This window comes from Canis lupus, chromosome 15 (assembly GCF_011100685.1).
Source record: "Canis lupus familiaris isolate Mischka breed German Shepherd chromosome 15, alternate assembly UU_Cfam_GSD_1.0, whole genome shotgun sequence".
Lineage (NCBI taxonomy): Eukaryota > Metazoa > Chordata > Mammalia > Carnivora > Canidae > Canis > Canis lupus.
The window spans coordinates 34672717-34685932 of NC_049236.1; the positions used below are offsets into that span (position 1 = coordinate 34672717).

General features: G+C 49.2%; 1 protein-coding gene across 1 annotated transcript in view; it reads left to right on the top strand.

Moving 5' to 3' along the window:
• PLXNC1 (plexin C1) overlaps positions 1 to 13216 on the top strand; it is a gene marked incomplete at its 5' end in the record, with an annotated part of 137172 nt that overhangs the window by 97457 nt on the left and 26499 nt on the right. The window contains 2 exons of the mRNA XM_038558657.1: positions 1383 to 1581; positions 6142 to 6288. Coding sequence (XP_038414585.1) covers positions 1383 to 1581; positions 6142 to 6288 — 346 coding nt within the window. The remainder of the gene's footprint in view (positions 1 to 1382; positions 1582 to 6141; positions 6289 to 13216) is intronic.

Genomic DNA, 13216 nt, shown 5'->3' on the forward strand with positions numbered 1-13216 from the left:
ATCCAGAGGCTATCTGATCGAGAGGATCATGAAGTCACAATAGCTCCATTTCAGATCACGCAACCCCAATGCATACTCACATACACTCCTCCCCCACAAAAAAACCCTAAAAAACCCCAACACCAAGAAACAAAACATGAATCCTGAATCAAAAAAGCAGAAGTGCTATTTTCTATTTTTAAAACACCTCTAAAAATTTGGGAAAAACATTCACTTCTTGTTTACCACTCTAGTTTAAAGTTAAGAACTGAAAACACAGACAGTGTCCTGGGGTCATGTCAGTGCATGGTTTTCATGGATCAAGGACAAGGGTGGTTGACTGAAGGCATTAAAAAGAAACGACCAAAAAACCAAGTACCCACAGGACAGCGCCCATTGCCCCTTAGCTTCCGTGGAAACTACCATCGCATCCAGCCTAGCCACAGCTGGTAGTTAACCTCATTAACCAAGGCTCCTTTTTATGTGCTGCTTTGTCATCTGTAGATCTTCTTCTTCTTTTTTTTTTTTCTCTTTCTCTGTTTTCTTTTTTCTTATTTTTTTTTAAGGTTTTATTTGTTTATTCATGAAAGACAGAGAGGCAGAGACACAGGCAGGGGGAGAAGCAGGCTCCCCATGAGGAGCCCGATGCAGGAATCAATTCCGGAACCCAGGGATCACGCCCTGAGCCAAAGGCAGACGCTCAACCACTGAGCCACCCAGGCGTCCCATCCTCTCTCTGTATTCTTGAGATGGAGTTGGCACACAGCACTGTATAAGTTTAAGGTGTACAGCATAATGAACCGTCTTACGTGAACTGCAAAATGATGACTACAATGAGTTGAGTTAGCATCTGTCATCTCATACAGATACAAAAAGAAGGAAAAAAAATGAACTTTTAGGGTTCACTTTCTTAGAACTTCCAAATTACACAGCAGTGTTAACTGTAAGTCACCATGTTGTACATTAATTACATCCCTAGCATGTACTTAGCTTATCACTGGAAGTTTATATATTCTGTTCACCTTTCTCCAATGCCCCCCCCACCCCCCACCTCTGGTGACCACAAATCTGATCTCTTTCTCCATGAGCTTGATTGCTTTCCTGTCTTTTAGAATCCACATATAAGTGAGGCCATACAGTATTTGTCTTTTTTTGGCTTTTTTGCTTAGCGTCCTGCCCTCAAGGTCCATCCATGTTGTCACAAATGGCAAGATTTCTTTCTCTTGTATGGCTGAACAGTATTCTGGTGTGTGTGTGTGTGTGTGTGTGTGTGCATGTGCAAATGTGCATGCACACACACATGTGCACATATACCACATTTTCCTTATCCATTCATCTGCTGATGGACAGTTAGATTGTTTCAATGTCTTGAGTAGTGTAACCAGGGCTCTATTTTTAAACAGGTGTCTGTTTGCCTCCTTCTTGACCATTGCACTGCAAACCAAGCTGGTCTACCTGACCAGCATCCTGGAGGTGCTGACCAGGGACCTGATGGAACAGTCCAGTAACATGCAGCCTAAACTCATGCTCAGACGCACAGAGTCTGTGGTCGAAAAACTCCTCACCAACTGGATGTCAGTCTGCCTTTCTGGCTTTCTGCGGGTAAGTGTCACATCCCTTGGCAGTGTCAGAGGTAAGACAATAGGTGGTGATTTTTAGCAGATGCTTACGTCTTTGCCAGGATAAGTCGTAAGCACTCCATGGTGTCAGCCTTTAACCTCTTTAGACGTGGTCCCTCCTAGGAGCACATGGAGGGGAAAATAAAATTGCTCTTACCATAACGGGCCTCAGCAAGTCATTTAGACTTTTTTCTCTTTTAAAAATCGTATTGTGGTAAAAACGATTAACACAAGAGCTACCCTCTTACCAGAGTTACTTAAGCATGCAAGACAGCATTCTTACCTGTAGGCACAACATTGTGCAATAGGTTTCTAGAACTTACCTTGCATAACTGAAATTTTATACCATTGACTTTTGAGCCCAACTTCACATTGTTAATTGACAACCAGAGCCCCCCTGGTCTGTTAATAAGCCGTACCAAGTGGAGGGAGTATTTCAAATATTGAAGAGAAGGCACTGCTTGCGGGGCCTCTGAAGCCTCTTGGAGATACCCATTCACCTACTAATACTGGAAGCTGATTACACTCCATTCTGACAGTTGTTCTACATTATTCCATTTGTTTAGCGAGGCCCCAAAGAGCTGCTCAGCCCTTGCGTTTGCTTTGTTGGAGGTATAGTATAAATATGGTTGGAGCCTGACTGAATCTTAAAATCACTTTGAATGCCAACCTGGCGCAGATTCCAGCGGGTCAGAGAGCGGGGCCTGGAGCCCACCGCCTGGTCTACATCTGGACCCCATCATGCACTAGAGGAGGCTCCCGGCCCCATCTGAGCCTTGGGTTTATAACCTGTAGCACTAAAGGAGATTTTAGGGCTGTTCTGAAGTCTAGATGAGAAAATGTATGCAGTGGCTTAGCACCAAGTAAGCACTCCATAAATGTTGGCCGTTAGTGTCATAAAATATTAATAGGACAAGAAGAGTGTTCTGTTAAACCTGATCTTCGTTCAGCCCATCTGAGGCCCTGGTACAGAAGGTTCTTATCCTTCTTTAATTTCACCAGCCCTCCAGATTCCAGCAAAACTGCATAATTGCGTATTTGTAGCTAGTTCCAAAATCTAATTAAACTTTGAATAAGATACACTGCTATGCCACAGGTTTTAACAGTGCTACTTAAGTTTAGATCCAAAAGCAGCACTTTAAATAGACTGTGCTTAGTTTAATGTTTAATGCAATCTTACAAGTAGATGCACAACATTTTTTTTTTTTACCAATGCCTTCCTCTCCCAAGGCACTCCCCATTTATTAAGATTAATGAAATCTGCCTTCTTTTCTGTTTACTTGGTATAAATCATCATATGCTTTGTGGGGAGTGGGGAGGTGTTAGCAGTTATTTCTGGGGCAGATATTTTCGCTTCCCACCATCCTAGCTTCAGCCACAACTGCATCTAAACAGAGGCAGCAGGACCCACACCCAGTTCTGGGTCTTAGTCTTAGAAAGCAGACTCCGACCGCACCACCTGTCACTGAAGCAGAAGCCCTGGCAGGAGGACCCCATACTCCATGCTTCCCAAGCTCCTCTTGGGTAACAAGACAAATTCTTGCGTTCCAGAATCCTGGGGTAACAGGAAGAGCCTTGGGCTAGGAACCTTGGTTAGAAGCAACAGGTTGAGGCTCTAATTCATCTCAGCCCCAGTTCACTGGCCCCAGTTCTCTGCGTGTCTCCGGAAATGGCGCTTTTCATCTGGCCTAGTCACTGGTTTTAAATTTCTTTCCTGCTCTTCCTTCTGGGATTTTGTGATCTGAGCCCTCAAGTGCTGGTTGGAGCCTTGCTTTTGCTGCTCTTGGGCGTTAAATGGGTGAGATGTTCCAAACATCTGGGCTCTCACCCCAAACGGCTCCCTTGAGCGGAGGATTCTGGGTTGAGAGGTTGCAGTGCTGACTCAAGAGTATCTTGGGCATTTGAGATAGTGAGGGGTGGTGTGCCTCCCAGGAGGAAGTGACATTGAGCTGGTCAGCGATGCTTTCATTTTCACTGGAAAAATCCCCACTGGTGCAGAGAGGGCCTGACTTTTCACACGTGGTGCCTGAGGTGGATGTAGGACTCGGACAGCCTTGGTCCTTCTGTCCTGCTCCATAGACATTTGCCTGGATGCCACCAGCTCTGTGACCCCATGTAGCTTCCTCCTCTGAGCTCCAGGGCTCGGTGAGTGATGTAATGATAACATTTGCCATTTGTTGAGTGTGCCAGACATGCTAAGAGTTTTGCTTATTTTTCCTTATTGAATCCTCTCATTTAATGCTGTGTGATAAGGACCTTTATGGCCATTTTGCAGAGGGGGGGAATTGGAGCACGTGGAACAGACATGACATTCCCCCCTGGTGATGGCACCAGGGTTTGAGAGCTCTTAGCTGCCACCTCCCCGGTGAGGTGGGTACCTTCTCAGAGGCTTAGGGAGGATTTGGGGATGGAACGAGATCCCGGGCATGAAAGCCTCTGGCTCAGCCAGGGCCCGAGTCTGGCCTCACGCAAGAAAGGAAGGTGAAGGGCTGAGCTAAGTTCCCACCTCAGGAGAGGGAGGGAGGGTGGGCATGGCTCAGGAAGGAGGTGCGCTTGCACCTTGGCCAGCCCCCCAGGAGCTGTGCATTCCCTGGTCTGGTAACACACCCAGGCTCCCCACAGGTTGACTGACTAAGGACTTGTGTTCACTGGGGACAAAGAAACCTTGTGGTTTTCTCAGGCAGCCACATAGCAGAATCCCCTGGGAAGGTGTTCAAACCACAGAAGCCCAGGCCTCAGCTGCAGACATTTGGGGTCCATAGGTCTAAAGTTAGGGCCCAGGCATCTGAGTGTTTTTCTCGAGAACCCCCAGGAATCCTGGGCATGATTACCCAGGGTTAGAACCATGGGCACGGATAACAACGTGAGACGAGGTATTGCTTCTCACAGTCCAGCTGCGCTCTGGAGAGTTCTGGGGCACTCCCGCGTACGGAGCCCGTGAGGCTGTAGCTGCCCCCCTGCCCCCCCAACCGCAGCTTCTGTGGCACGGCCAGCCCGCAGGGCTCACAGGGACACTCAGCCCCGTCTCTGATGTGTGCTGGAGGGAAAAGGAGAAGTAGAAGTTCTAGGTTTGCAGTCAGGATGCTCCCCGAGGGGGGCAGAGGCAAAGACCAGAGAGCTGTGGGTTGTGAAGCACTAAATAAAGGAAGTTTCCCATAAGAATTTTAAATGTCAGGTGCAGTCCCAACATTCTCCCCGCCTGGGAAATTTCTCAACATTCCACCTCTGTCCTTAAGCTAAGGAGGAGACTCAAGGATGTGTCAGCAGAGAAAAGTCCTAACTCCCACAGGCCAGCCCCGGGACTTGGGGAAAGTCTGTTCCTTGTGTTCTAACCCACCCCACCCCCACCCCCACGCAAAATGGTCAGATATTTGCCTCAGAGGATTAGATGAGAGGATTCAATGAGGAAAAGTCATGGGAAAAGTGCTGGGGAGCCGGTGGAGTGTAGGACGCCCAAGGGGCCACAGGAGGCCCTGGGCCCGGGAGGGGGATGGGACAGGTGAGCGGTGGGAGGCCGAGGCCTAGGAGAGGTCTGGGTTTACGTTTTATTTCGGGGCGAGCAGGGCAGACAGTGTGGGGGGGGGGCCCTCTCCTTTGAAAGCAGGGCCTGGAAACTCGCGTGAAGCCTTGGTGGCTCCGGTGCCTTCCTCGACCGGAGGGCGGTTGCTGTGATTCCAGGTCTGGCCCTCGCTCTTCTTGCGCCTACTCGGCGAATGTCTGTGACGGCGACACCGCCGTGTAGCCCGCGTGGTGCCGGGGGATCCAGCTCTCCGGCCGCCCGCTTGAGCCGCTGGGAGTCCGGGGGCACCAGCTGCCGCGCCCCTGGGAGCCGAAGCCCGGCGGGAGGAAGGGCTCGGGGCAGGGGTCCTCAGGCCGGGCCAGCCGGCGGCCGGCGGAACTGGCTCTGGGCCAGGGAAGGGAGCTGGAGCACGTTGGTGGGTCCCCGCCAGCAAAGGTGCGCAGGGCTGCCCGGGCACCCCCGGCCCTGCACACCACGGGGTGCAGGGTGGCACCGGTGGGGGTGGGGCCGCAAGGGGTGATACCTAAAGGCCACTTCCTTCATCAGAAGCTCTTAACACCAAAAAGCATCCCCTTGGCCACCGTACAGACCGTTCCGACGTTTATTCTGGTTACCAAGGCTAATCATTGTGTATTTTCTTTTAAATGCCCTTTATTTTTGCGTTGCTCCAAAGGCAGTTAAGCAGGAACGTAAACAAAGTCAAAGGTCCGCATCCACACTGTAGCTGCTGAGCATCAGTCTGCCCTGTGGGAGCCTCAACGTAGAGGAACCGCCCGCTGGGAACTCCACGTCGCTGCAGCCCCCTAGATGCGGGCGTCCGGCCGGGGGAGGAGGTGGCATTCCCTGAGCTTTGCGCCCAATCCCGAGGAGAGCAATATGTATTTTCTTGGGAGTCTCGTGTGGATTGTTGGAAAACACTGCCTCCTGTCTCCTGTCGTGCTGCCATAAACTGAAACTTTCACTCTTGGGAAGGCGCGGTGGATTCCGCAGACAGCTCACTGTCGCTTTTGTGTCTTTTCCAAGGAGACTGTTGGAGAGCCGTTCTATTTGCTGGTGACGACTTTGAACCAGAAAATAAACAAGGGTCCCGTGGATGTAATCACTTGCAAAGCCCTGTACACCCTGAACGAAGACTGGCTGCTGTGGCAGGTTCCGGAATTCAATACCGTGGTGCGTTTGTGAGGACGCCTTCCACCCAGACCCCGAGCGAGGCCTGGCTGGGAGCTAGATGGGGGGAGGGGGGTCACTTAGAGCAGTATCACGCCTACTGCGGGAGGCCTCAGACGATGAGTTAATTAAAAACAGTAGTTGATAAAATATTAACACGTGTTCACATAATAGATTTTAATTACTCGGATGGGGGGAGAGAATTGTAATGACGCCTGGGGTACTCATCAATTTCCAAAGATTTTAATATCAGGATAGCTTATAGCTTTCAGCATCGTCAAAGGAAATGCAAAGTACTCCCTATTCAGCACTTATAATTGCAATCAGAATTTCTCAAACGGCTCTGCTCTGGAAGACAATGTGTGAAGATATATTTCAACCAAATTGAGGCCGTCTTATTTTAGAATGATAACACAAGACAAATTCCACTGTGTTCCCCGTGCAACATGACACCCTTACTTTATTTTCGCGGATTAGTTACAAATGTTTGGTGTCACGCACTTAATGTTCTGTGATCTCATAGATATTTTTAGAGGCACGCTGTAAATCACCACAGGAAGATGATTGCCGGGCTGCTGGAGGGTTTCGCCCATTTGAGAACTCCCATCCACCCATCCCCATCCCCACCCCAACCCCAACCTCATCCCCATCCCCACCTCCACCTCCACCCTCTTCCCTCCCCGAAGGAAGAGAGACCAGTCTCTTGCCCATTCACAAATTGTAGAGAGAGGGCCAAGTGTGGCAAGTGTCTCCAAAATTACGTAGGCATTTTCTGTGCTTTTCTGTTCAGAGAGACTGGGGAAGGAGATCGCTGTCTGTCGTCTGGCTTGATGTCTAGCTTCATGGAGACTCCGTTAGTGGAGGAGGAGGGGAAGGAAAGGCACAGTAGGGTTTTGGTGTTACCCAGTAAGGGGGCTGAGTCTCCTGTGGCTTAGCTCTGGGCGGTGATAACGATGGCACTGTTCTGGAAGGGTTCATCTCATTGGAGAAGGCGCCACGGCCCTGGGGGCCAGGATATGTGTTATGTCCTCTGGTGGGAGAACAGTCTGGAGATCAAACTGGTCGAAATGGGTCCAGGTCACTGCCAGATGTGGTGTTCCCTGCACCAAGGCCGGTACCACGCTCAGCTGCCATCCACAGGGCCGGAGCCTGAGGAGCAAGTCAACACTTCTCAGCGCTCTGTTTCTGTAACTGTGTGTGGCCGAGGTGGCGAGGAGCAGACTCAGCCAGACAGCTTGTGAAGCACCTGCCCGGGGGCCCCCGCACCCCTGGACTTTCTGATTCTGTAGGTCGGGTGTGCCCGGGATTCTGGGTTTCTGAGGAGCCCGCTGCTGGCCCAGGACCCACACGTGGAGAAGTGTGGGTATAACGGCGGGGAGCCAGGCACGTTTGCCTCCCACCCCTCCCCTGGCTGACTGTGCGATGTGGGGCAAGCTTCCAAACCTCCCTGCCCCTCAGTCTCCTCACCTGTTAAATGGAGAGGGTGCTCACGGCGCCAGTTCCCAGGGTGCTGCAGGGGTGAGAGCCTTGACGGCCCTGGCTTGACCTGTGAAGATTTTCCTAAATTGAACTCCCATCTCCTTGGGCACTTGTTAGAAATCCAGATCCCAGGGCAGCGCCAGTGTGGCTCAGTCGGTTAAGTGTCCAGCTCACGGTTTCGGCCCAGGTCGTGATCTCAGGGCCATGGGATTGAGCCCCGTGTCAGACTCTACGCTGTGCATGGAACCTGCTGGAGATTCTCCGTCTCTCCCTCTGCCCCTCCCCACGCCCTCATGCGTGCTTTCTCTTTTTCTGTGTCTCAAGTAAATAAATCTTTAAAAAATTGAAAGGAAATGCAGATCTAGGCAGACCAATGCCTTCCTTCTGAGTAAGTCAGAACAGACATTTCTTAAACACTCCAGCTACTCCCAGCATAACAAAGGACAAATTTTGCATCAGGTCCTGTGACTCCTTCCCCTGTGATTGTTTGAGGACAAATGCAGGGCCCTCATCTTATCCCCAGAGAGGTCTACGCTTTTACTTCGAAACATTATCGAAGCCCCACAGATCCCCAAAGAGAAATATTTGCGAGTGTATGTAGGTTGGAGGAATCCAGCAGTAATTTTGTTTCATGAAAACCTGACCCCCAACAGGAAGGCGAGGACCAGACTGGGAGTGGGGAGGAGAAGTCAAATGCCTGAAGCAACTTTTGAGGTTTGAATCCTTTTTAATGCTTTATATGGAAACATTTTTTCCGCCTTTCGTTTTGAAACATTATTTATTTCACAGTCAATTAAGACCATGTGTTTGGGATTTGTTAACTCTCAACGCATCATCAAAATGTTTCTTGATGTTGAAGGAATTCATGTCAACTCCTGGAGTCCCCCCCTCCCCCAACCTTTATAGCCCCTGGGGAAAAGGCTAATGGGAAATTATGATTTTAGAAATCCAGATAAATCTTCCTTTTCAAATGCAGATTTGCCAGTAGACAGAGACTGGAAAAGGGGTGGGCCACTGGTTTCTAGAGGCCTTGCCTTAAAAATGATTTGTAATGCCTTTTATTGTACCTGTCCCCACCTGTGTGATCCGTGGTAGGTGGTTACGTTAGAAGCTCCAGAGGGAGGCACATGATCAGGGTGATGCTTGTGTGACAAACTGTTAGCAGAAGGTCAATATAAAAAATTCAGGGTTTTTCATTTCCTTTCAGGCAAGTTCCCCCAGCCTTAACCATCGTATTATAATTTTCTTCCTACCAACCCCCACTCTCTCCCCCTTTCTCCCTCCTCCCTTCACTCCCTCTCCTCTCTCCTCCCTCTCTCTCCTCCCTTCCCTTCTCCTTCCTCCCCTCTCCTGTCTCCCTCAAGAGAAAGAAAAACACAAACAAAGAACGGCGAAAGAGCAGAAGAGGGTAGGAAACGAAAAGCAATAAGCAAAAGAAACTAAACCGACAAAAAGCACTGTACCCCTCCCATCTTCACATACAAACTTCTCTCCCCCTCCCTCCTCCCTCTCTTCCTTTCACACCAACCCCTCACCCCAGTCATGTATACCCAGTGGTTTGTGATCTTGATTTTCTAAATTTGCCTGAGGTGGTTTATGTAATTGAAAACCAAGGTGTGCTGAACAAACTCAATTGTGTGTGTGTGTGTGTGTGTGTGTTTTGTGTAAATTCTTTCAAGGAAAGAAAAGTCAGAGAAAAAAAAAATCAAGAGCAGCCACATAAGCAACTTGAAATGACAAAGCCTGTGCCATGACAGGGACACACTTAAAAAAGGCCCCAAACTCCTGCGTGGCTGAGGGCTCAGAAACAGCTCCTCGCACAACAACCTGAGAGTTAGGTTTCACACCTCTAAGATTAGGATGTATTCTCCCTGAGGTGTGGGGTGTTTTCTAGAACATGAAGACATCCTGCCAATTTGTTATACATGAAATCATTCTACTGACACATGGGCTCGGAGAAGTAATCCTCCGTTCAGTGCATCCTCCCTGGGAGGGAAGCCTCTCTGTCTTCCCTCGGCTGTGAGCAGAGCACCCCCCCCTCCCCCGTACAGCCACCCTTCCCCCAGGACCGAGGAATCATCCTTCCCCATCAGGGCACTGAGGCTGGCGGTCAATGAAAAGGCCGCCCTGACCCATTATCCCTCCCAAGGCCAGCATCGGGGAGGGTTTGCACACGCAGGACTCGGTCCCCCTCCAACATCAGGGCATCCAGATGTAACAGCTGGAAGAGGAATAAGCCTCCTTGCTCTGTGGTTTTTCTCCCTTTGCAACATCTGAGGCATGTTCGGTTGCATTGCTGAGGAAACCTCAGGCCCGCCTTCCTGTGCCCCATGTCTAGTGTCGAGAGAATGATTTCAGAGCAGGTCGCCTGAAACTTGGGGAGCGCGGAGGAGGGCGGGAGGATTTCAGCTCTAGCAACGGGCACCACGCGGGAGAAAGGACATTTGCTTCACTTTCAAAAGGAGATGAGAAAACCCAATAACTCGTGGCAAGTGTGCTGAATTAGCAAGAGAAGGTTGACTTGTAATCAAAGTTAAGCGAGAAATGGTTTTTTGAACTCTTAAACCCAGGAAATGAGGCTGCCAATCTGCTGTATCTGAGAGATAGCATCTTGGCACCCTGGGAAACCGTGTTCCGACAAACATATTATTGCCCTCGTTCTCATATCTATGAGAAAGTCTTTAAGATTATTAGAAATTCTTAGAAAAAGTACAATTACACGCCTATAGAAATCTTCATGTCTCCACGATGGCCCGTTGACGATTCACGCCAGCCGGCACTGGGGGGTCTCTCTGCACCCACTAGTTACGTTTTGGGGACAATCGTGTTTAACAGGCCGCTTCCTCTAGGACAGAGCCCTAGCCACTCTAGAGAGGTTCCCGTCCCCGGTGCCTCTGACACAGCGGCTCTCCCCACCCGTCCCCGGCTCCTTCTGTTCCATTTAGCTTGTCCCTTTCAGAAGATTCATTATCCCCATAATTAAACAACCCACTGTCCCGATTAAGTCATTCTCTGTTACTTCAATTACATCCCATTGTTCATTAAATCCTGATGTTTGCACTTCAGCAATCTTGTTTTTAATACTCCTAGCATTTGTGGAGAAACAGTGAAGTTAATTAACAATTCTTGGGTTTTTGTCCCCCCCCCTTTTTCTACCATAGTGCAAATCATTTCCATTATGACTTGCAATAATACCGAAACCATTACTAACTTCATAGTTACTGTTCTGAGCATCCTGATCAAAGAAGTGAAACCATTTTTTTATAATCATTTTAGGTAAGTCATTCCCTCGTTGATGGCAAGCAGTGGAAAATGAAAAATTAACATTAAATGAGTGCTTGAAATGACTTTCCTCTTCATGCCCTTTCTTCTCATACCCATAATCTTGGGATTAGAAAATAATTTAGTTACCTAAGTACAAAAGTATTTAATTTTCTTCTTTATAGCTCAAATTGAGTCTGTTTTTTCATTGGTAAGGATCCTTATTTATACCTGTACTCCTCAGAGAACGGTTACTTTTATAGCAAATCATGGTGGAGATAAGAGGCATTTTTTTCCCCAAAATGTCTTTCTTGACATCGTCGAAGTCAGCATTCCATTCGAAGTCACCATTGCCTAGACCAGGATCAGCAAACAAAAGCCTGTGGGACAAATGCAGCCCTGCTGTCTGATGTTATAAATAAAGTTTTATTGAAACACAGCCATGCACATCCATTTACTGTTGTCTCTGGCTCTTTTCCTGCTACAATTGCAGAGTCAAGTAGTCGTGACAGAGACCATACAGGCCTCAAAGTCTTAAATATTTACTGTCTAGCCTTTTACAGAAAGTTGGCCAGCTCTTAATCTAGGGCCTGACAGAGAAAAAGAACTAAAATCTGTCCTCACACTAAATCCCAAAACCCCCAAAACCTTGGCCTCTTTCCTCTTTTTCTGGGGACATGGCAATGGAAATGCCTCACCACTATCCATAAATCTGAAACTCATGGGAGTGCTTTGCCCAAAGACAATCTGTGACATATTCATGATAAGCCTACGAAACCAGTCATTTGGGGCTAAATCAGACAGATTCTTACTTGATTCTATCATGAACAGATGTTAGCAAATGCTAGCAAGTATAGAAAACTTTGTGACAGAAACTTAAATTTGAGGAATTTCTCTCCATTAATTTAGTTTTTTTCTTCGAGATGGAAAAGGCCTTCCTCACACCTGGTGTGCACCGAGCGGGACACAGGGAAGACCCTGGCTTAAATGGGGTGGTAAGGGGCGAGGTGGCCCTTCTGTGGGGGGATCTTCCTCGATGGGGAGCAAAGCCCAGCGTGTGCTTTCTGAGCCCAAGGTGCGATGAAGGGGTAGAGCCCTCGCTGGGAGCCCCCGGCGCCCCCTCTGCCGTAGGAGATGGCTGGTGGAGCACTAGTGCATCAGCAGCATAAAAAGTCAACTTGTGTGGGAACTGACTCTCACAATTCCCTGTGGCCTGTCTCAAATACCACCTTCCCTTTCCCTACCCATCTAGCTGTGGACGCAGTGGCAGGTTTACATTCTTTTACATCCAGTTAAGATTTTTTTTCTCTCTCCTTTTGGTGATGTGTTTAAGTAGAACATTGCCTGTAAAAAGGTGTTTCTGTGAAAGACAATAGTGCCCCTTGGGTGGTCACACAGTCTTATTTCACAAATACCTATGAAACTATTAAATGAGCTGGGATGGCTGGAGCTCTGGTTAAAAGGTGCTTTCCGTTTGGCTTTATCCTTGGAAGGCCCGGGGAATTGAGGAGCCGCCTTCCTTCCCACGGAGGAAGGGGAGGCCTCAGCAGGTCCCCGCGGGCCACGAGGGAGCCCACCCTGGGGGCCGGGTGTGTAGCCCGACCTAAAACAGGGCTCCCCAGACCTGAGGTTCCTGGGTTGGGGTTGGGAGCAGGAGCAAGAGGGGGCCTGGGTGGGAGGAGGAGGGAGCCCATCACCCAGTGCTCTGTGGTGCCCACTCCTGGCTCTGCCACCGACCAGCTGTGTCCCCGGGACAAGTTGTCTGGCCCCTCTGTGCCTCGGCTTCTTCCCAAAAATGCAGGTAATCCTACTTCAAAAAAAAAGGAAGAGGGCACCTGGGTGGCTCAGTTGGTTAAGTGTCTGACTCTTGATCACCGTTCAGTCTTGATCTCGGGGTTGTGAGTTCAAGTCCCACATTAAAGCCTACTTTAAAACAAAAAGGGGGAGGTAATGGTAACACAGTCTTCTAACTAGGGGGCTGGGAAGATTAAAAGAAGTGTGCCCTGATGTGAAACTGGCAGGATGTCAGTAAATGTGCTGAGTTGGGAAGGTGAGAGCGAGGACTCTGGCATGGGTGGCTACCCTGGTTCCTTCTAGATGGTCCACCCAGCACTTGCCCTCTTGCTGGCACTCCCTGTCTCTGTCCCGTCTGGGGTTTCTGGGCTTGTGCACAGAGGGGCCTTCAGCCTCC